The sequence below is a fragment of the Lucilia cuprina genome, chromosome 2, assembly GCF_022045245.1.
Source record: "Lucilia cuprina isolate Lc7/37 chromosome 2, ASM2204524v1, whole genome shotgun sequence".
NCBI lineage: Eukaryota > Metazoa > Arthropoda > Insecta > Diptera > Calliphoridae > Lucilia > Lucilia cuprina.
Window position 1 is genome coordinate 1,053,168 of NC_060950.1, and position 23,508 is coordinate 1,076,675.

The 23,508-nt window shown below is 29.6% G+C and overlaps 1 protein-coding gene across 2 annotated transcripts in view; it reads right to left on the minus strand.

Annotated features, from left to right (window-relative positions):
* Window positions 1-12,283: 12,283 nt before the first annotated feature.
* The window catches only part of LOC111683800 (protein O-mannosyl-transferase TMTC2), a 96,043-nt gene continuing 84,818 nt past the window's right edge, over window positions 12,284-23,508 (minus strand). Inside the window, exons 7-11 of one of the 2 annotated variants that reach the window (XM_023445908.2) lie at window positions 14,381-14,466; window positions 13,892-14,280; window positions 13,750-13,834; window positions 13,476-13,633; window positions 12,284-12,706 (exon numbers count right to left, since the gene is read on the minus strand). In XM_023445908.2, coding sequence (XP_023301676.2) covers window positions 12,530-12,706; window positions 13,476-13,633; window positions 13,750-13,834; window positions 13,892-14,280; window positions 14,381-14,466 — 895 coding nt within the window. In that variant the 3' untranslated portion in view covers window positions 12,284-12,529. Of the gene's footprint in view, window positions 12,707-13,475; window positions 13,634-13,749; window positions 13,835-13,891; window positions 14,281-14,380; window positions 14,467-23,508 lie in introns of those variants that run through there. The other variant, XR_006940329.1, reaches the window with a different exon arrangement.

Here is a 23,508-nt window from a genome sequence, read left to right on the forward strand (position 1 = left end):
GAAGCATCGATAGCAGTGAAATTCGGCACAAATATGTTTTACGGAAACTTAAATCTCTTTTTAGAATTTTATAAGGATTAGTCTATAATTGACCCTATCCCACCTATAGGGTCCCTTTCAGAAAACGACTTTAATGCTCATATCTACCTTAAGAAGCATATATATAACAATAATATTCGACATACAAAAGTTGTATAGCAACTAAAATCATTTACATAAATTTTATAAGGATGGGTCCATTATTGTCTGACCTCCCAAATAAGGTCCACTTTAGGCAATGAATTCATCGCTCATTACTACAAAATTCTACATAAACAAGTTTCGTGCGCCCCAAAATCTCCCTATCAATTTTTATAAGGATCGATCCTTATAATCCTTATCTCCCTTATTAGGTCGCCTTGACTTTAATGCTCATATCTGCTCATAACATATATATAAAGCAATAAAATTCGACATAAAAAAGTTTTATAGGAACTAAAATCATTTTCTTGAATTTAATGAGAATGGGTCCATAATTGAACCTACCAAGGTCCCCTTCTGAAAATGATTTTAAGACTTATTACTGACTCAAAAATGTGATTACATCAGTAAAATTCTACATAAACATGAATGATTTGATGGTGGGTATATAAGATTCGGCATGGCCGAATATAACACTCTTACTTGTTATCATTTAGTTTTATACTACACACTCAACTTCAGTGCTTAGTTGTTCAATAATTTGAAGTATTTCAATGCTGCACAATCGCAGCTATACAAGCACCTTTCGAGAAGTTGAACGTAAGGAAAGATGTGTGTTGTGGGTGGTACACCCAGCGACTGTCCTCTCTATTCACAAATGATATTTCAGCTACATGTCATCAAACCATTCATTAACATGGTCATTCTCTCGTACTTTCGCCCACACACTTTATATTTGACTATACGACACTCTACTGAAATTTGACTTCTTACTAGGGATTCGGGTTTTTGTCTTATTCGGTTTATTCGACAAATAATTATTTAGGGTTTTAAGTTGGCAGGTTAACAATCGGATAATTTAAAATTATTCGGTTAATCGAATAAGAGGAAAGTGTATGTTTTTTAATACATTTTTACATTATTATCCAATAACAAACTAAATTATAATTTTCCACTTCTGGAACTCGTTGATAAATTCTTAATTTCTTTATAAGTATATAAGAGGATTTCACATGAAAATAAATAATTTCTTATATTTGAGAAAAAAATAATAGAATGAACTTACTATTATTTTTTTTTCTCAAATATAAGAAATTATTTATTTTCATGTGAAATCCTCTTATATATAAAGAAATTAAGAATTTATCAACGAGTTCCAGAATTCATACGTTCCAATGAACTAGGGTATAACCATGTATTGTCGAAGAACTTATTAGAAATACTATAGAAACTGTTCCTCAAAACTGGATGTAGAAGTAAATGCGATATGATTATTTTCAAGATTTCTTTTCAGAAATCTCAAATGATTCAGCATGAACCGATTCTGATAAGGTCCGATTCGGGGGGTACGGTTTTATGGGGGCTTGGCGAAATAATGGACTGATTTCAACCATTTTCAATAGCGTTCGTACATGAACCAAGAAAAGAGTATGTGCCAAATTTTATCAAATTATCTTGAAAACCTGTAGCGTGCGCACAACGTTTACATGGACACACAGACAGACAGACGGACATAGCTAAATCGACTCAGAATTGATTTTGAGCCGATTGGTGTACTTTAAGGTGGGTCTAGAACCCATATTTTTGGGTGTTACAGACATCAGAACAAACGCATAATACCCTCCTTACTACAGTGGTGTTGGGTATAAATATTGAATTTTATATAAGATATACATTAATTTTATTGTTTAATAATAATTTTTTCTTAATCGGTTAATTGACATAAATTTTTTATATGTTATTATATATATGCCAATTTTTTAATTTCCTTAAAATCTTTCACTAATTTTGTAATTAATGTATTTATTTTTATTAAAAATACTTAACATTTAGAAAGAATTTTGTCGAAATCTATTTTAGTAGTCATTACTCATTTATTACGGGCTTTATGGGGAAAAGAAAAGACGTCGATTTTCCTTAGTAAAATTCGAATTCGAAGCTTGGAAATTCTAAAAATGTAAAAATGATAACAAAAATATTTTTACAGTTTTTTAAACAAAGAAAACTTCCGAAAAATACATGTTTGAGAATTTTGCAACATATTTTTCTTATTCGGATTACTGAAATCTTTAATTTAACTAAAAAGTTAAATTGTTAAAGATTCGTAATTGAATTTCAGATAATTTTCAGTTACAACTAGGTCTTAAGATCTAATTATTGAACATAATTTCGCATATTTCGCGATCTACGATGATTGATCCAAAATTCAGTTACAAACTTGAAATTAAAATTAAAGCTTGTAAAAAGCGCAGCAATAAGGAGCAATAACAATGGTTTACTTCACACTTTTTCCGTATAAAAACAGGTTTTAATATCCATTGTTAACATAATAATAGATTTTCCATAACACGGTAGCTGTTTTAAACATAAATTTATATGTATTGTTAGCTAATTTTAACTATACACTATTACGAAATTTTTAAAAAACTTCGATTCTCTTTTTATTTTAATTAAATTAATGAAGAAAATCATCAATTAAATTGTTTCTTACAAACTAAACCATATTATATTAGGATCGTTCTATAATTGATACAACCCCCAAAAAATTACTTTTGGCTCGTTCATTAAGAGTACTGTCTTTATATTAAATCTTACAACAATTGGTCCATAATTGACCTTTTTCGCAAATTATTATGATGGTTATAGAGTAAACTCTTTTACGGTAAATGTGTATATAGTGCATTCTTTTAAAATAAACGGTTTGATGGTGGTATGTAAAATATATTCCGAATATTACACTAGTACTTGTTGTTCACTCCTCTTTCCTAATTTTAATCCTAATTTTTGTATTTTGCACTAAAAATGTTCGGTTTGAGGGTGGGTCCACATCCGTAGACCCACCCTTTTATGAAGTTGTCAATATAGTCTATATTAAACAATGTCTATTATTTTCGATTTGGTCGATTTTTACGTCAAAGTCAAGTTTTCATAAATAATATTACTAGATTAAACGACATGGAATGTTTTATTATAATAGATTTTTTGATTTATGTTGGTCTTGACGTAAGTGAGGGATATGCATTTGATGAAATTTTCATATACAAACATATTTAAGATATTTTTTTAATTTCAAAAATTTATCACATGGAAAATAATTCATGATACATTCTGGCTGTTTCAATAAGAGAGCAGTTGAAAAATATAAACTCGAATTCAGCAATTCAGTCGCAAATGCAGTTGTTGCTCAAAATGTTTGTCTAAGATTCGCCAAACTTTATATTTATAATAATATTTTTCTTCTATACAGAATAAGAGGATCTAAATTTATACTTGGAAAGAGGTGATGAACGTTATTGGTTTTGGTCTGTAGTGGAAGTCAGCTTAAACTATTTGACAATTGTATTATGCTAAAGTCGCTTTAGTTGTTTGTATTGGCAAATATCTTTATATGTGCTGTGTTTCCATCTAGGAGTACATTTTAAACTGATTGCCTTTTCCATGTTCATTGTAGTGCTGCTTTGTGAAAATCTTTGGATTTCGTTGATGGCAATTATTTTTTTTTCCAACGTTTCCCAAGTTTTTGTTTATTTTCTAATGTAAGCATTATAATGGCGTTAAGCTGCTTAAGAATTCAATTATTTTTGTAGCTTAAAATATAAGCTGCACTGAAACTTAATGTAATGATGATACTTTTGGTTTGGTTCTCACCACTTACTTCTGTAGTCATATAGCCATTGATAAAGCTGTAGTGGTGGTTGTACAAGTGGGGTGGTATTAGTGGTATTTGTGATGTTTCTAGATAAAGGTTTTAAATTATCATTCATTCCTTATTCAACTCTTTCCTTTCTTTGATAAATACTCCTTCAATATTCATAGTCGTTCTGATATTAAGTGGCTTTGTTATTTGTACTTTGTAATGGTTTTGTGGTTACATGCACATCACTATTTTTCCTCCTTTTGTCTCTCTTCATCATTATGATTTAACATTGGCTGTTATGTCCTTTTCAATCAGACAAAAAGTTGTAGCAGTACTGGAAATAGTGTTGGTCTTAGCTGCTGTCCATCTTCATCCATCTGCCATTATCTGGTATTAGATAAAGTTATTTCAAACGTTTTGAAGTCAATACAAAGAAGTGTTAATTTTGTAGCCGTTTAAATAGAAATAAGGGTGATTTATATAACGTGTGCTTATCAGATCAAGACTAAGTTTTTAGTTGGAATCTTATAAACGTTATTTCTTTACGTCACACTTAGAGAGTGCACTTATGTATCTTGAAAGGGGATTAGACATACATAGGTACTTAAAAATAAACACAATATTATTTACTCATTAAAAATAATTAGTTTTTTAATTATTAATAAAAGTTACAGATTTATAAATTTTATTAAAAGGTAAAACTAACTAGAGGGTAATTTCGTGACAAGTGACTGAACCCAACACACAAAATTTCGTTCAAGAACTGTCGGAGGTAGAGGTAGTAAAATTTGGACATTTTGATCACGCTGTTCCTTTTTAAATGAGTGGAACTTTATAAAAAGACAACATATCGCAAAAGGATGGTGGATATGTTGTAAAACGTCCTTTTAAAAACAAGAATTTCCAGAAAACTTGTATTTGCAATCTTCCAGATTCGCAGCAAAAAGTCAATATATTCATCTAGAGGCAAAATTACAAAAACAAATAGATCTTCAACAGATTTATAATGATGTTTTAGAAGAATATATAACATTGGTCATATGAGGAAACAAATTCTTCTGAAATTTGTAAAGATGGAAAGTATTTTTCATATTATTTACCACATCATGTTGTATTTTAGACCGGAAAGCACTTCTACAAAAGTTAGAGTAGTCTTTAATGGTTCTCGCAAAACGAAATCTCATTTTCGTTGAATAATGTATTGCATATTGGTCCAACGTTGCAATCTGACTTAATGTCAGTTATTTTAAATTGGCGTATATATAGATACGTTTTCAATGGAGATATCGAAAAAATGTATCGCCAAATATTAGTAACGGAAGCAGATTGTCCGTTTCAGAGAATTTTGTATAGAACAAAAAATTCAAGCAATATTGAAGATTACGAGCTGTTAACAGTCACTTTCGGAGTGAATTGTGCACCGTATTTAGCTATACGAACGTTGCTGCAGTTAGCAACAGATGTAGAGAGACAGTCTCCTTTGTCATCTCACATATTAAGACATGAAACATATGTCGATGATATTTTAGCTGGTGGACATACTTTGGCTTCAGACCTAGAAGCGCAAAGTCAATTAATAAATTCTTTAAAATCAGCTGGATTTCCACTTAAAAAAATTACGGCAAATAATAGCAAAAATTGCGAATCTATTAACAGGATTCAAACTACCATTAGCGATTGTTTATCAATTTTAAAGGTTCATGGTATACGAACCAATCAATGGGATCCAATCCTAATATATTTGTGTTCCACAAAATTACCTGATGAAACATTAGCTCTTTGGGAGCAATCGTTGAGTTCTCCAACTCGTTTACCTTCCTGGGCAGAAATGGAAGAATTTTTAATAAATAGACATCAGGTAATGGAAAGAATATCTACATTCAGAAGTCAAAACCCACCTTATGTTCCATATCATAATCAGGGTAGAAATTATAATATCTCTTCACAGCAGAATAAAGCTAGATATGAAAACCCGAACAAAGAAGCTCAATCGAAGAATGATGATATGCTTTGCAAATTATGTAATAAAACACATATCATTCGAAATTGTCCTAAATTTCAAAACTTTTCAGTAAAACAGAGAATTGACTATGTAGAAAAGAACAAAATTTGTAGTAATTGTTTGTCTTCAGCTCACACAAATACAAATTGTCAAAGCGTTTTTACATGTGTCCAGTGTAAGAACAAGCACCACAGCTTACTTCATTTGGATATTTATTTCAATAATAAGAAGAATAAAGCAAATAAAAACAAAACGTCCAATACGTTTCATGCTGATCCCTCTCAGCAACCGGAGGACACAATAAACCGCGAACCACCATGTAGCTCAATGTCTACAGTACACAAGACAAACACACAAACAAACTTTCTGTCAATGATGATGACATTTTACATTTTAGATAAGTATTTACAGTTAGAGCTCTAATAGATTCGGGATCAAAACGATCATTTTTAACTAAAAAAATATCAACAAGTAAGAATGTTATATTCGGCCATGCCGAATCTTATATACCCACCATCAAATCATTCATGTTTATGTAGAATTTTACTGATGTACTTACATTTTTGGGTCAGTAATATGTCTTAAAGTCATTTTCAGAAGGGGACCTTGGTAAGGTCAATTATAAATCCATTTTCGTTAAATTTATGAAAATGATTTTGTTTCCTATAAAACTTTTTTATGTCGAATTTTATTGCTTTATATATATATGTTATGAGCAGATATGTTATGAGCAGATATGAGCATACATCTCTTAGCGATAAAGTTATTTTCTGAAGGGGGCATTTTAATAGGGATAGGAGAAAACGTGAACCGATATTCTTACTTTCAATAACGATCGATCCTTATAAAATTTGATAGGGATATTTTGGCTCGCACGAAACTTGTGTATGTAGAATTTTGTAGTAATGAGCGTTGAATTCGTTGTCTAAAGGGCACATTATTAGGGGGTTACATAATAATGGACTCATCATATAATAATGGACTCATTTAAGAAAATGATTTTAGTTCCCATAAAACTTTTATATGTCGAATATTATTGTTATATATATGCTTCTTAAGGTAGATATGAGCATTAAAGTCGTTTTCTGAAAGGGACCTTATAGGTGGGATAGGGTCAATTATGTATAGGGTCAATTATCCTTATAAAATTCTACAAAGAGATTTATGAGACCATAAAACATGTTTGTGCCGAATTTCACCGCTATTGATGCTTCTCTTAGCCAGTTATGAGCGACAAAGTCAATTTCTGAAGGGTACTTTGTATGGGGGGTAGGGTCAATTATGGACCGATCCTTATGAAATTCTATGAACAGATTTATGTCCCTATAAAACATGTTTGTGTCGATTTTCTGAAGGGGACTTTATATGGGGGGTAGGGTCAATTATGGACCGATCCTTATAAAATTCTACGAAGAGATTTATGTCACCATAAAACATGTTTGTTCCGAATTACACAGCTATTGATGCTTCTGTTAGTCAGTTGTGAGCGATAAAGTCATTTTCTGAAGGGGACTTTATATGGGGGGTAGGGCCAATTATTGACCGATTCTTATAAAATTCTACGAAAAGATTAACGTCCCCATAAAACATGTTTGTGCCGAATTATACCGCTATTGATGCTTTTGTTAGTAAGTTATGGGTGATAATGTCATTTTCTAAGCGGGGCCTTATATGGGGGCTAGGCGAAATCGTGGACCGATATTGCGAACTGAGTCAACTATAAGTAACTGTACAAAATTTCAGCTCGCTAGCTACTTCTGTTTGGACTCTATCGTGTTTTCAACAGACAGACAGACAGACAGACAGACGGATGGACATGGCTAGATCGTCTTAGAACTAATAAGGACTTTTATGGGTCTTAGACGAATATTTCAATGTGTTACAAACGGAATGACAAAAACAATATACCCCCCATCTTTTTTGATGGTGGGTATAAAAAGCTAAAGACTTTTGACATACAACACTTTGAATGTTGACGATGTTTAGTTGATTTTTTTCTTCTTTTTGAACTTATGCTCTTTTATATATATTGTACAATGTTGAATAAAGCTTTAAGTAAAATGTTGATGAAGATGTTGATATACTTAGCTGACAAAAATATCAGCACTTTTATGTTTTTGAGTCTGTTTTGTAGTTATCCTTAAACAAGTATCCACTCATTCTAAAGGTCCCTCTAACAAGCATCAACGAGTTGTTAATAATAATGTTTTTATACCCACCATCAAAAACGATTGGGGTATGTTGTTTTTGTCATTCCGTTTGTTACACATTAAAATTTTCGTCTAAGACCCATAAAAGTATATATATTCTGGGTCCTTATTAGATTCTAGGAAGATATAGCCATGTTCGTCAGTCTGTTGAAAACACGATATAGTCCAAAAGTAGCTGGCGAGATTATATTTTGCATATATATGTGAAGCAGTTTATTTGGTATTAGGTGATACAGTTTGGTATTGAAAATATGCAATATCGGTGCACGATTTCATCTAGCCCTCATATAAGGCTTCCTTCAGGAGTGACTTTATCGTCCGTAACTGCCAAAAGAAAGCATTTATAATTTAATTCGCACAAATATGTTTTAAAGAAACTTAAATCTCCTTGCGGTGTAATTCGGAACAAACATGTTTTATGGTGACATAAATCTCTTCGTAGAATTTTATAAGGATAGGCCCATAATTGACCCTACCCGTCATATAAAGTCCACAGTAGAAAATGACTTAAACGCTCGCAACTGTAAAAGAATCATCTATAGCGGTAAAATTCGACAAAAATATATTTTATCGGAACTTAAATCTCTTCGTAAACATTTTTAAGGTTTATTCCATAATTGACCCCACTACACATAGGTCCTCCTCAGAAAATTACTTAAACGCTCATATCTGACCTTTAAATCGGTATATAGCAATAAAATTCGACATAAAAAGTGTTATAGGAACATAAATCATTTTCTGGAATTCTGGAATTCTATGATGATGGGTTCATAATTGACCCTACTTAAACGCTTATTCTGACTCAAACATGTGAGTACAAATTCTACATAAACAAGTTTTATGCAAGCCAAAAGCTGTCTATTAAATTTTATATCCTTAATTGACCCTACCCCCTATATAAGATCTCCTTCTGAAAATCATTTTAACGCTCATTACTGGTTTAAAACTGCAAGTACGGAGATAAGTTAGACATAAACCAATTTCGTATGAGCCAAAACCTCTCTACTAAATTTTATGAGTATCAGTCTATAATTGGGCCTATCTCCTTTAAGTTCCCTTTCAGAATATGACTTTAACTTTAATTACTGACCTAAAAATGCGATTATACTAGCCTTAAACAATTTATAAAATTTTATGGGGATCTGTCTATAATTGACCCCCATATAAGGTCTCCTTTAGAAAACTACTATAACGCTCATTACTGGCTGTAACGTTCAAATACCGTAATCAGGTTTTGTATGAGCTAAAGTATCGTCTTCAGAATATCTCTATAAGTATCTCATTAAAATTGACCCCACCCCTATATAAGGTCTCCATTAGACAATGATTTTCAACACTCATTATTGACTCAAAAATACGGCATAAACAATATTTGTACGAACAAAAATCGTTCTAAATTTAAGGAGGATTGGTGCATTATTATTTTTGCAATAAATATACTTGAGGATTTACATCAAAATTTAAAATAAATAATAATTATTTTTTTTTTTCATTTGGAAAATTGGTCCATACTTAAGCCCTTTTCAAAAGCCGTTATATTACCCTGATGTTCATATTAATATCGACATATAACGATTGAATTCAAAGTTGTCTAATATATTAGAAAATTGCTTCAATAATATCTAAGTTTATTAAAAAAGATGATTTTATGGTGGGTATATAAGATTCGGCTTGGTCGATTATAACACTCTTATTTGTTTCTCTTGTAGTTTTTCCATGTATATTATATTTTCGTTTTATTTGGATAAAAGTACTTTAACATAAGGCTTAGTAAGACACGTAGCCACTAAATACTTTAGTTTCCTTTCAAAGAAATATGAATTCTATGATATATTTCACATAAATGTTAAGTGCACTCAGTATTGACTGCAGTGCAAGTGTGGTGTACTTCGGTGTATGTGCCAGAATATATTGTGCTAATTGCTTTAAACTAAGCACATCATCTCAACCGAACAACGTCAACCAACGTCTATTGCTTTCAATATCATCACATCGACAAGTATCATTAAGTTTTATTTATAAAAAACGTAAAAATAAAGAAAAAGTATACGCTTTCTAAGAGCAATAATTTTGTGTAAGAGTATTTACACAAGGATGAACTCATATGGCTGTTACAAGTCAAGTGTACTTATTTTTTTGTAGAAATGTCATTTCAACATGCAGGAAGGTGTGCCAATCAATTTTTTTAACATTATGGCTGACAATTTCAGCTTAGTGGCGGTATGATAAAAAAATATTTTTATTGCAACTATAATTTCGAAATGATGTCTATAGGACTTAAAAGTAACAGCTCAGTAGTATTATTTATTAGCAGGTAAAACGGTATTATATGTACGGTGACCATATTTTTTCAGCAAAATACAGAACAGGAGAAAATAAAACACACTAAACACAATTTTCAAAATCAGATTGTTTTTATCACCATCAGTGGTGAGTATATGTATTCTGGGTCCTTATCGAATACTGACTGGGTGTACTTCGAAAAATATTACTTTTTTACACAAAAAAGATACATACATACATATATGTATATATTAATATTAGTGTGAAATGATCGGACCTTAATTGATCATAGCTCCCATACAAGGGCATCTTCCAAAAATCTCTTGAACGCACATTACACATTACCAAAAAATGATGTCCTTACAAAACTTGCCACAATTATTAGTTTTGTATATTATTAGTTTTGTATATTATTAGTTTTGTATACTATTTTGTTATTTCAAGAAAACTTATTTCTATAAATATTCGATTAATTAAAAAAGTATTAATATAAAAGCAGCTGATGGAGGGAGAACAACTTACTTTATTGCGATTGTCAGCATGACAATGAACCAAAACCTTTGGCAAAGTTGATCTAAGAGCAGTTATCGAGTAATGGGACCCAAATTATGTAATTGTCCATCAAAATCTCTCGACTCAAGTCCCTTAGAGATGCTGTTCGGCATTCTGAAGCGGTTGGTCGAAACTCGCAGTTTTATAAAACATTGCAGCTTTCGAAGGGCTTAAAATCCGATTGGGATTCATTACGAACAGCATTAGTAACTAATCTATTCCATAAAGGTGTTTGGAACTCAAAAGGACGAAAGATTTTCATAAGTGGGTCAGAAAGTTGCTTAAGTGACGAACAGTTATTTATGGAGTTAATGCAGTTATTATTTTCTTGTAATTCAAAGCCAAATGGAACTTTTGTGTTATATATATATATATATATATATATATAATATATATATAATATAATATATATATATATAATAATATAATATATATATTATATATATATATATATATATATATATATATATATATATATATAATATATATATATATATATAATATATATATATATATTATATATATATAAATATATAATATATAATATGTATATATATATATATATATATTTATATATTATTAATATATATATATATAAATATATATAATATATAAATATATATATATAAATATATATATATATATATATATATATATATATATATATATATATATATATATATATATATATATATATAGCCTACTAATGTAGGCTGTATACACTTATTGAATGACTTTATTCCGTATAATTAATTAATTGTTGTTCTAATTATAAGTAAAGAAGAATTAATAAGTAAAGATTTGTTCAATTGGCGAATAATATAGGAAATCTATTATTTTCTGAATTTTTTATTTATTTTCCTAATTTCATCATTCGAAATTTTTATAATGATATATTAATTTTACTTACCTTTTTTACATTCCTTCATTTATGAAAAAAATAAAATTTTAGACATTTTTTTTGCATATTTTCCGTTTTGAAATATTTATATTTTTACGAATATAACTTTTTTATTTTATATCTTTTTATATATAATATTTTAATAATGTACAATATGTTTCATTTGTGTAATCTGAGATAAGTTTGAGTTTTGTTTATAATAATCGTAATAATAATTATAATTTTGTTTTATTTATCATTAAATAATACGACAGGTAAATTACTTTTGTATTTTTGAATTAATGTTATTTACCTTCTTCTGTATGTTTTCCTTCTAATTATTTTTTTATAAATTGATTGATTATCTACAGGATATTTTACAAATTAATTTTATTAAGCAGTTAAAGCAGTTGTATAAAATGTAAATTTTATTTACAGCATCAAAAGAAAGAGAAAAAACATTTACAGTTTGAGATATTTACATACTCCGTAAGAAGATTACTATTGGCCAGAGTATTTTACATGGTTTATCCTTCTAAGTTTATTATTTATTTATTTACATAAATTAAAAATGCCTAAATGTAAAAATTATAAAATAAATTATTTGTTTGGTCTTTATGTGGTTTTTTTTTGTTGCTTGGTATGATACATTATGTTTACATTAAATCTTTAGAAGATCCTTCATTCTTGGGAAATTTATTTATTATTTTTTATACAAAAATATATATTTTTTAAATTTGTTTACTTTTAGGAAGTTTTTTATTTAATAATTTATTTTTTGTTATTTATTTGGTTTCTGTTAGTCCCAATTTTGCTAAATTACCCAAAGTTGTGGCATCTCCGGGCTGCAGTCTCAGTGCTTCCTTATAACTTGCCGCTGCTTTACTTGTGTGACCCAGTAAATGTAAAATGGCGCCGAGATTAGTGTGTGCGTGAGCATCACTAGGCCGTAAATTTACAGCCTGGAAATAGAGAAAACAAACGTAGTTTTATTAATTTTGTTCATTGATTCTTAATATAATTAACAATTAGAAATTACTAGAGTACATAAAGGGAGCCCCGCCTCCCTAATCGAAATTAAATTAAAAATTCAGATTAAAAAAATATGTATGCATTTGTAAAATGATTACAGTAAAAAATTTAAACATTTTTTGATTATATGTGACATCACTGTGTTGTTTAATTTTTATCTTTTGTTTCTTGCTTTGTTGTGATTTTTGTTTCTATGTATTAGTAACAACTTTAAATGCTTATAGCTCCCAAAATTCCGAACCGATCTTATTATTATACATCAGTGAAGAAATTCTTTTAAAATGATATACCTTTGGTCAAAATCAAATGTATAATGTAGGAGTAAAAGGGGTCACAAAAAATCGCTTTGCCTATTAATTCTATAGATATGAAAAATTTATCCAAACTAGCTCTACCTCAAAATTACCCTTATACTTATTAATACATGATTACACAATTCAACATCAGTATTTGTATAAAATAATAATAGTTGTGTTTTTTTCGATGTTCATAGCTTTTTCACTGTATGTACAGGTCGCAACTTTTAAGATAATTTGATGAAACTTGACACAAACATTAAGTATTTAACCTAGCCCCCATACAACCGTACCCCCGATATGAGTACAAACATAATGTTCTTGTATCTCGATCAAAACTTATTTTGTGCTGAATGTTACTGGTGTTTTTGCTAATAATCGGGACTCATTTGTATGTGCTTACCTTTCTATACCAAATTTCTGCTTCCTGTTTGCGATCCATTAGTCTTAATGCTGTTGCTGCGGCTACCACTAGAGAGTAGTCTTGAGATGCTAGTTCAGCAGCTTTAACTCTATATGAAATAGCTTCAGCTAACCGAGATTGTGTCGTTAAGAATTCAGCTAAAATAGCATTAGTAAAGACATGTATTTAATAACTTTTGTATTTTATAATATACCTTTCCTTGTTATAACAAAAACTTCATAAGAAAATAATTTTTAACAACAACAATACCTACCGTAATGATGATAAACGCTGGCTTCTTCAGGTGCCAGTTGCAAAGCGCGCTTAAACCACATTTCAGCTTCTGAGACTCTACTGCTCTGTAAAAAATTCAAATTATATTTACTTAATAAAAATTTTTACATCATCAAACATACATTTCTTGCCAAGGTAACGCCATAAGAGAGATGTGCAGCCACCTGATTTGGTTGCATCTCTAAAGCTGCTCTATGATGTCTCTCAGCTTCATCCCACTGTTTTAAGCGACCAAAAATGTCTCCTATACGATGATAGATCACATCTCGTTTGTAGTAATGATGTGGAAGTTCATGCAAAGCTTCACGATAAACTGCTAAAGCACGTTGTAATTTGCCCTGTTCGACATAAAGTGCTCCCAATTGAAGATATGATGAAATCCTGGCGTTTTCATGAGCCGAACGGTCACGCACTCCGGTACCATCAACCTTGGAGCCTTCTTGTAAGATTTGAGCGGCATCCTGACATTTTCCCAAAGCTATCAGCGAAATACCCAAATTTAAGTAGGCCACTATAAAAACATTACAATATTATTACATTAATCCCTGTGATTATTTTGCAAATACATCTCTGAATGTAGAGCTATATTAGTTTTTTTTTATACTACTCACCCGCTAAGTTAGGTCGAAAATTCAAGGCGTTCTTAAAACTTTTTACAGCATTTTTATAATTTTGTTGATTTTGATATAAAATTCCTCTGCAATGAAAAAACAAATAAAACATTAACACTCATCATAAAAGCTGCTAGAGAAAAAAGCGTTCATATTTTAGCAAACAACTCATGTTCATGTTTCCTCTTCTTCTTTTAAACAATATTTTTGTGGTTTTTTTTTCCATAATTGTTAAATCAAACATTCCATCAATTTGTAGTTTTTGTATTCAAACAATTGCCAATGTAGAAGAAAAAAATTCTCCTTTAAAAAAATACAAATAAAAGTAAAATTCAAGGTCTTTGATTTTATACTAATTGCTATTTTTTTAGAAAAAAGCTTGAAATGAAAAATAAATGAAATACTGAGTAGTCAAATGAATTTTTTGAACAAAAAGAGAAGAAAGTTAATATAAGTAAAAGAAATTATAGTTGTAATATGAGTGTTTTGTCAATTTTCGTTTTTATATCGGGAGGGTTTGTGCTTAATTATATAATATTGATGCTATTCCCACTTTAAAGTATACCAATCGTCTCAGATTGGTATACTTTAAGGTGGTTTAGCTATGTTCGTCTGCTTGTCCGCCCGCCCATGTAAACCTTGTAATCAAACTATATGTCACAATTTTTAAGATAATTTGAAAATCTTGACATAAACGTTTCCTTTGGTTCAATGACGAAGCCGATTGGTTGAAATCGGTTTACTATGTCACCTAGCACCCATACAACCGTACCAATATTGGCACAAACATAATTGTTTTCAATGTTCTAGTATCTCAATCAAAAGTTTTGTGCAAGTCTGAATAACTGGTAATTTTGGTCTCATTTGACCCTAGCCCCCATACAAAGTCCTCTTTTTTACATACTATTCACTGGTGTAGGGTATCATATGGTCTGCCAGCTCCGACCATAGATTTTTACTTGCTTTTGTCTTATTTTATTTTTGTGTTTAACAATTTAATACCTACATTATTCAGAAAATTCTACTTTATTGGCAGTTTTCTGTTTGCCTTTTCTGAGTAGTGGACAGAAAATGTTAATATTTTTGAAACTTCAAGTTGTCTGTTTGCTGTTTTTTACTTTTTCGTTTATATTTTAAACTTACAAGGAAGTTATATAAAACATTTTGCTAAACATATGCATATGCAACATATTACAATTGAAAGACCTTATTATAAAATCACTCTGGTGCTCATAAATCTCGTATTAATATCGATATTATGATGAATTTGGAACTAAATAAGTTTAATAAGAACATAAAAATGGACTTTTTTTCAAAATTCAGTCCTAAACATATTAGTAAATACATGCAAATAGTATTCGGCATAAATCTATTAAAGAAAATGTAGCTTATTTTATATTCTGAATTCTGAACGAAAAACAAATCCCAATATACTTAACGTCCTTTAAAGCCGATTTTTTATTTTTAAAGTTCATTTATTTTACGCCTTAGTTTTTGATTGTTAAGAATGATTATTAGTTGCAGAAAATCGTTTGTATCAGTGCAATATTTCAGCTGCAATGGCCGCCCATTTGAAACCATTAAATCCGATTTAAAAATATTCCATTCCCCATTGTCTTGTTAACAGTTTTTATTAAGTTTTTTTTTTTGTTAATTTTTACTATAGTATTTTACCAGTTCTTTGGTGTATTTTGTGTATTCAACCAATTTTGCAATGTTGATTTTGTTGTGTGTAAAAGTGAACTCATTCATTTTTGTATTGTATTTTGACATAAATGGGCTTTTAGTCCATTTTCATGGAAATCATTTTGTTGCTGTAGTCGTTTTCTTTCGTATGTGTGTTTGTGAGAGTTTTGTTTTATATATTTTTTTGTAGTTTTTGTTCTTTTTGACAAATTTGTAGGAAAATCCGTTCATTCATTCACTCACTTTTATACGTTTTAGTATTTCATGTTTTCGGTTGATGTTGTTGCTCTTCTATAAATACATACATGTATATACATACATATGTATGTATATACATATGCACATCTAAGTATTTAGGAGTAGTCGTTTTTGTTGTTCTTATTTCTTTTTAAAATTTCATTCAATTGACGGAAATGCTTATGTGAGCAACAAAACAAGTAAAACGTCTCACATAGTACACAATCCAAACGAACATGCACCATACATTCCCTCATACATTGATTCACAAACATATACATTCAGCTTTAAACGCACATAATAGTTCTGTTATGTAAGGCCTTTATACTAGAAGGCCTTTAGTATAAAGGCCTTTCTTACTAACTTCTAAAGTATTGCTTTAGAGTTTAATTTTCATTCTCACCAAAATACTCTACTATCTGAAGGAAATTGTCAGGTTTTCTAATAGTAAAACTTTAAGTTTTAAGCTCTATTTTCGAAGTCTTAGACTTACTAAAAAGGCCTTCTAGAAAGATACTTTCGAATCATTCGATTTACCATAAATAATATAAAAGGATGTATTTCCAGCGAAGTATGTATGCATGTGTTGGAAAATTGTATGTTATGTATGAGTACTTGTTTGAGTGTGCAGGTATTTATGTGCATTTTATCTTGAAAATGACATTAAGTCTTTTACTTGTCTCGAATTTTCATGTTTTGCATTTGTTTGCCATTTCATTCATTTAATTTTTTCTAAAAGGCAATCTAAAAAGTATATTTTTTAAATAAGGCTAACAAGTTTTACACAGCAAATGCCTGTACGTAAATTATCGAATTGAATATTTTTATACCCACCACCAAAGATACGATTTTTAATATCGTATATTATGATCCAATTATTTACAAATAACATTTTATATTATAAATAGTTTTTTAAAAAAAAATGTTCATATGAAATTTGATTTATAAATATTAAGTATTAATAAAATTTTAATAATCTACATTTATTTGACCGTATGTCTATATTTAGCGAATATATTTCAAAGGTATTTATTAAAAAACATACATATTGTTTTTTATATTTTTGCAGTAGGTATTGATGCTTCTTTTATGTACGTACATATAAGAAGGTTCTTTTAAAACTATTGTCGTGTATATTTTTTTTGTAGATTTTCCAACATTTGTTGATTTTGATGGCTTTTTTTGCTGCATCGTGTGCTGGTTGTATGGCTTGTTGGATAAAAAAGTTGAAAAGAAACTTTGAAAAACTCAAAGTCAATGAATATGACAATCAGGTCTGTTAAATTAAAAAAGAATTGCAAAAAATTAGTACAATTCATTTCTGATATGAATGATGTCTTTTGGCATTTCAAAGCATTCTACAGTTATTTCTCTGATATTTTTTTGCATGTAGACTATTTTTTGGAAATTATTTTTATGGGTTATGCTTTGGTAAATGTGGTTGCAAATATCTTATTATTGTTTGAACAACAGGTTTAAAATTATAAAAAATTATTTTAACTTAGACGTATGTTGGGAAAGTTTAAATTTTAATGTAATAATTATAACGTATAGTGAATAACAAATTTTTTAGAAGGTATTTGAAAAATAATGACATCAACTTTTTTTCTGCAATATGTTTCGAGGAATATTCTCTGTTTCTTAATTATTTTTAATAATTAAATATCATAAAATTTACCAAACGTAATGAAATTTAAAATTAAAAATATCTTTAATTTCCGTAAATATTTACAATGATAAATACTTTTTTAAAAATAGATTAATACACAAAAATTAAAATACTAACACCCCACACTGTGGGAAGGTGCGAAAACATTTCTTCCTCTTCCCTATAATGACAGCAGTAGAAACGTATGTATAAATATCAGCATAAGATATTTGGTATTGTAAAATGAGTTTTATGCCATTGACTATTGCGTGTTAACTTTGTGGCAAAAGGTATAAACGAAAGGTTTCGAAAAGGGGAAAAGTGTTTTTATACTGTAAATAATTTATAAGCCAACAACACCAACCCTATTCAACTTAGTGTTCAAATCATTTGAACTTGAGTAGAAATGAAAAAAAACATTCAACATGAATGACATATTCCTACTAAAGCATTACACTGAGATTTTTATACCTTAGTCAAGACATAATAGATCTGTGGTTGAAGGGGAAATAAATGTAAAAGAAGGGAAAATAACAGCAAAATTTATTCAATTCAACCTGTTTAAATCAGTAAATCCTGACCTGTATGTATATATTATTGATAACTAAGTATTTGTAAATGTAACAATTCAAATACCATCATTATCATGAGCAGCAGCATAAGCCGAAACACAAGCAACAGCCAAAGTATTATTATCTACATTTCCATTTTTACCATCTCTAATGGTGTTAGTAATAATAATGAGGAGCTAAGGATGAGAGGAGAAAAATGGTGCTGTTCTTGTTGCAAGCAGAACTCTCCGACCAAACCAAACAACAAAACCGATAATCATTGAACTGAATAATTTGATTTCTTTTCGATGAGTTTGGTAACGTAACGTTTCATTCTACATTTTCATTCCTCTTTCATGTTTTCTCTCTACTTAGATTCCTACTTTTACTTGCCTGTACTTGAGGGTGTACACTTTGATTCAATAAAGTCTGTTTCTCGTCGTATTGAAGAAATTGCAAGAAGTGGAAATATACAAAAAACACTTAACATAGGAATTCAACTTGAAATAAACATTATATTTTTTTTATAAAATGTTTGTATTTATTTTTTTCTAATTCAACTTAATTTTTTCTTAAAGAATTGTAGAGTAAGAAGTAATCGAAGCTATATATGGAACTTCACAAAGATGCTGCTTTTTTTCTTGTCTTCTTACTTCTTTTACATTATACACCCTGCGGATGATTTTACGGTTGTTGTATATTTTTCTACAATATCAAATATTTCCTTATATTTAAGATACGGTAACATCATATGTTCTTGAAACGTTTAACAAACAAAAGCTAAATTTTAGTTGTCTGTTTTAAGAATTTATGTAATCTAATGTAGTGGTATTTGTTTCCACACAATAATAGTAAATTAAAACCAAAATCTTCACCTAAACTTCCTTCGCACACTGTGACTGTCAAATGAAATTATTATTTATATAAAGATTTCAAAGCAATGGATTTTGTATGCCAAACTATTATAATGTTTACGTATTCCCTGTACTATATTTTTTATATTTACCTATATCATGGTCTCCTCTTTCTGTTACAAACAGTGTGACAAAAAACTTTCACTTACATTTAAACATATATATTGTTTAAATAGTTTATTTATGTTTATTTATGTGACTAACACCATATTCATAAATGCATAAAAAAGTTATTGATGGTTTATTGTAGGAATTGTAGAAAATGTGCGTGATAAACCTGAAAGCCTAAATTTGTATGTATGAAAATCAAATGTCGTTTCAAAACCGATTGCAATAGTTAAACAAAAAAATAGTTGCGGCAAAATATCGACCGCCCTATTTCGTAGAGGTATCCAAAAAGTAAGCTGGGTATGCAGTTATAAATGATTCTTCTGGTGTTTGTTTTAGCGGTTTTTTATTTTTTTTAAAAAAATTGGTTTTGACATTCAACATATTGTTTCATTTTTATTTACTTTTCTACATGTTTATTTATGGTTTAGATTTTGTTTTCTATATTATTTATTCTTCAATTGTCTTCTTTACTAACATAGGCGAATGTAAACTGGTAATGTTATTTTAAATGTTTAGTTAGAGGGAGAAAATCGAGTACATTTCATGTTTTATGTTTTCTGAATCTTATTCTTTTACATGACTATTCTTTACTTCGTAATTTTTGGGTTGTGTATTTTTTGTTGAAAACAATTGCTTCTTTTTTGCTTTAATGATATTCTGCAATTTTGTTCCACTTATTGCTTCTTCTGTTTTTTTTATTTTTCTCAAATTATTTGTTACAATTTATTTTATCCTGTTTGATATTTTCATGATGTATTGTTTAAATTTCCGTTTTTTATTTGAAATAGTAAAACGCATTGTGTGGTTTTTATCCTACATACTTACCCCCGTATTCATAAATATACTAATCGCTTATTATAGGTTTATTACGCACATTTTCCATACAAAATTCCTACAATAAACCATTAATAACTTTATTAAGCATTTATGAATAGAGGGTATACTAACTAAGTAAAAAACAAGAGGAAAAATATATTTTTCCTAATGTTTCCTTTTCCACTTTTGTTTAGTTGTTGGTTTGTAAACTGGAGTTTTTTATTTTATTTTCAATATTCTTTTGATTTGTAGTGGCATTTTCTGATTTTTTTTGTTGTAACAAAAAACCAAATCTCGGAAATACCTTAAGCTGTATTGATTAGATGGCGGTGATTTGTTAAAAGTTAAATAAACAAAATGTGAATAAATGTGTGTTCTATGTACATATAAACGTGCAAATATTAGATGAGAGATAAAATATTTGTGAACTACTATGTTATGTACTTTTCCTTTTTATCTACATGTGCGCTCAATTTTTTGATTAGATTTTAAATATATTATTATTTTACCCTACACCACTTTAGTGTGGAGGGTATATTGGGTTTTGCTGATGTTTGTAACAATAATATTGGTCCTATATATACCCACCAATCGTTCAGAATCTTTGAGTCGATTTAGATATGTCCATCCGTCCATGTAAGCCTTGATAATATACCGTATATCAAGTCTATTGAAAATTGTCAACATCGGCGCATTATTTAATTTAACCCCCATACAACTTAACTCCCGAATAGGGCTTGTAAACCTTGTAATCAATCGCAATTTTAAAGATAATTAATGAAATATAATGGTTAACATCGATCCATTTTTTCACCTAGCCCCCATAGAAGTGAACCCGCCGAAACTTGCAAAACCAAGTTCAATACTAGACTTGATGATTCCCACGAATTCCATAATTATAGAGCCTCATATGACCCTAGCCCCTATGAGATTGATTGATTCTTTTCAAATTTTTTATTATGACAACCATGGTCGGCCTCGTCGGACTATAATTTCTTACGTGTTAATATTATTATACCCTACACCACTATAGTGGGGAGGGTATTATGAGTTTGTGCTGAAGTCTGTAACACCCAAAAATATTGGTCTTAGACCCACCTTAAAGTATACCAATCGCCTCAGAATCACTTTCTGAGTCGATTAAAAATAGTTGAAATCGGTCTATTATTTTTCCTAGCCCCCATACAACCGTATCCCCCGAATCGGGCCTTTAGGCTCATAAGTACGTTAAATGTTTTTTAATGTCAACGAAAATCAGCAAAGATTAGTTTTATAGAACAATAATTGACAATACCAATTTTTATTGTGATCGGGCCTCATTTGACCCTAGCCCCCACACAGACTCCCCTTCAGAAAATGACTTGATGGTCAAAATTAAATTATAATTACTTATAAAACGATTAAAATTTACATAAATGACTTTGTTGTAGACGTAAATTCATCTACCATAGGCCCATATTTACCCCTTCTCCCCTATGAGCCCTCTTGCAGAAAATCTCACTTTTTTGTCAACAATAAGTAAAACTATTCCACAATAAAACAAATTAAATGCTTTATTTAAAAAAATTCAAAATTTTAACATACAGACTGGTGTAGGGTATCATATGGTCGGCAATGTCCGACTATAAATTCATACTTGTTATTATTATTGTCTCAATGAAAACATATTGCAAAAAATGTTACTTTTTTGATGTTTGCTGAACTAAATTTTAAAAACAATCGATTTTTTTAGATTTTACATTTACATCGTTATATTTTAGTTAATTATTATAAAAAAATGTATTTAAAGAAAAGTATATTTTCTCAATAGAAACATATTGCAAAAAATCATGTAGATATGTGTACAATGTTGTTGTGTTGCCGTGATGTTATATGTATTATTGTTTTTTGGTGCTTTATAACTACGCACTTATCGCACCCTTAGCATACATTTTTTTCAGCACAACATTTTTAGAGCTTTTTGTTGTTTTAGTTGCCATTGCTGTGCTTGTTCTCATTTTGACGTTGTTTATTTTTTGTTCTTCACAGAAAATTTAACAAAAAAAGAAACTATAGTAATATGAACAACAACGTGAACAGCATAGCACAATATCATTCATCATTTGTGCCATTTTACGAGCATTTATATAGCTTACAAATCTCAGAAACATTCAAAGGCATAACAGTGGCAGCAAACAACAAATATATGAATGAAAATGTCAGCCAGCTGCATTAAAGTGGTAAAAACAGAATTAACAAGTAAGAGTGTTATACTTGACTATGTCGAATTTTATTTAACCACTATCAAACCGTATGCAGTAAATATTAGGTTTATATTATTATAAAATTTTGGCTTGTAAGAAACTTACTTTTATGTATCGAATTTCATAGCTATACACTCATTTTAGCCAGTAATTAAAGTGCTTTAAAGTAAATTTCTGGTGGGGGCCTTATATTGGGGTTGAGTCAATTATGGACCGATTCTCATAAAATTCAGTAGAATGCCTGTAGCATTAAAGTAATTTTCTGATGGGGGTCTTATATGTTAATTATGGACCGATCCTCATAAAATTCGGTAGATAGATTTTTACTTGTAAGAAACATACTTATATCAAGTTTCAGCGCTTATTTTTTTTTTTTGCATTTTTAAAACAGTTATGACTTTTAAAGTTGTTTTTAGAGGGCCACTTGTATGGGCGCCATATGAAAACGTGGACCGATATTGTCCATTTTTGTGCTTTCAATAGACAGATAGACGGACGGACGGTCTGACATGGCTGGATCTTCTTAAAGTTTAATAAGAAATCCATAAACTGTACATAGCTTACAAAAAGCCCTGCTTTTACTCACTACATTTAGGGATGGAATTAAAGTAAAATAATGATTCAGTTAACTGTTGAAAGAAGTAAAAAAAAACAAAAATGTATACAAAGATACGTAACGAAATTTGCATTCGTATTAAACATAAATTCTCATACAAAAACATGTGTGCATGTCATTCGTTTTATGTGCTTGTTAGTATTTACATTTCTTTACAAGTGAATAAGCGTATGATGCACATTTTCTCAAGCAAGATACACATTTTAATGTGGCATCTCCTATATCGTCGCTTGATCTCGATTTCTAAATATTATAGCAATAACGAAAAATTGTTTTTGTGTGTATGCAAGAGATTTTTATTTATTT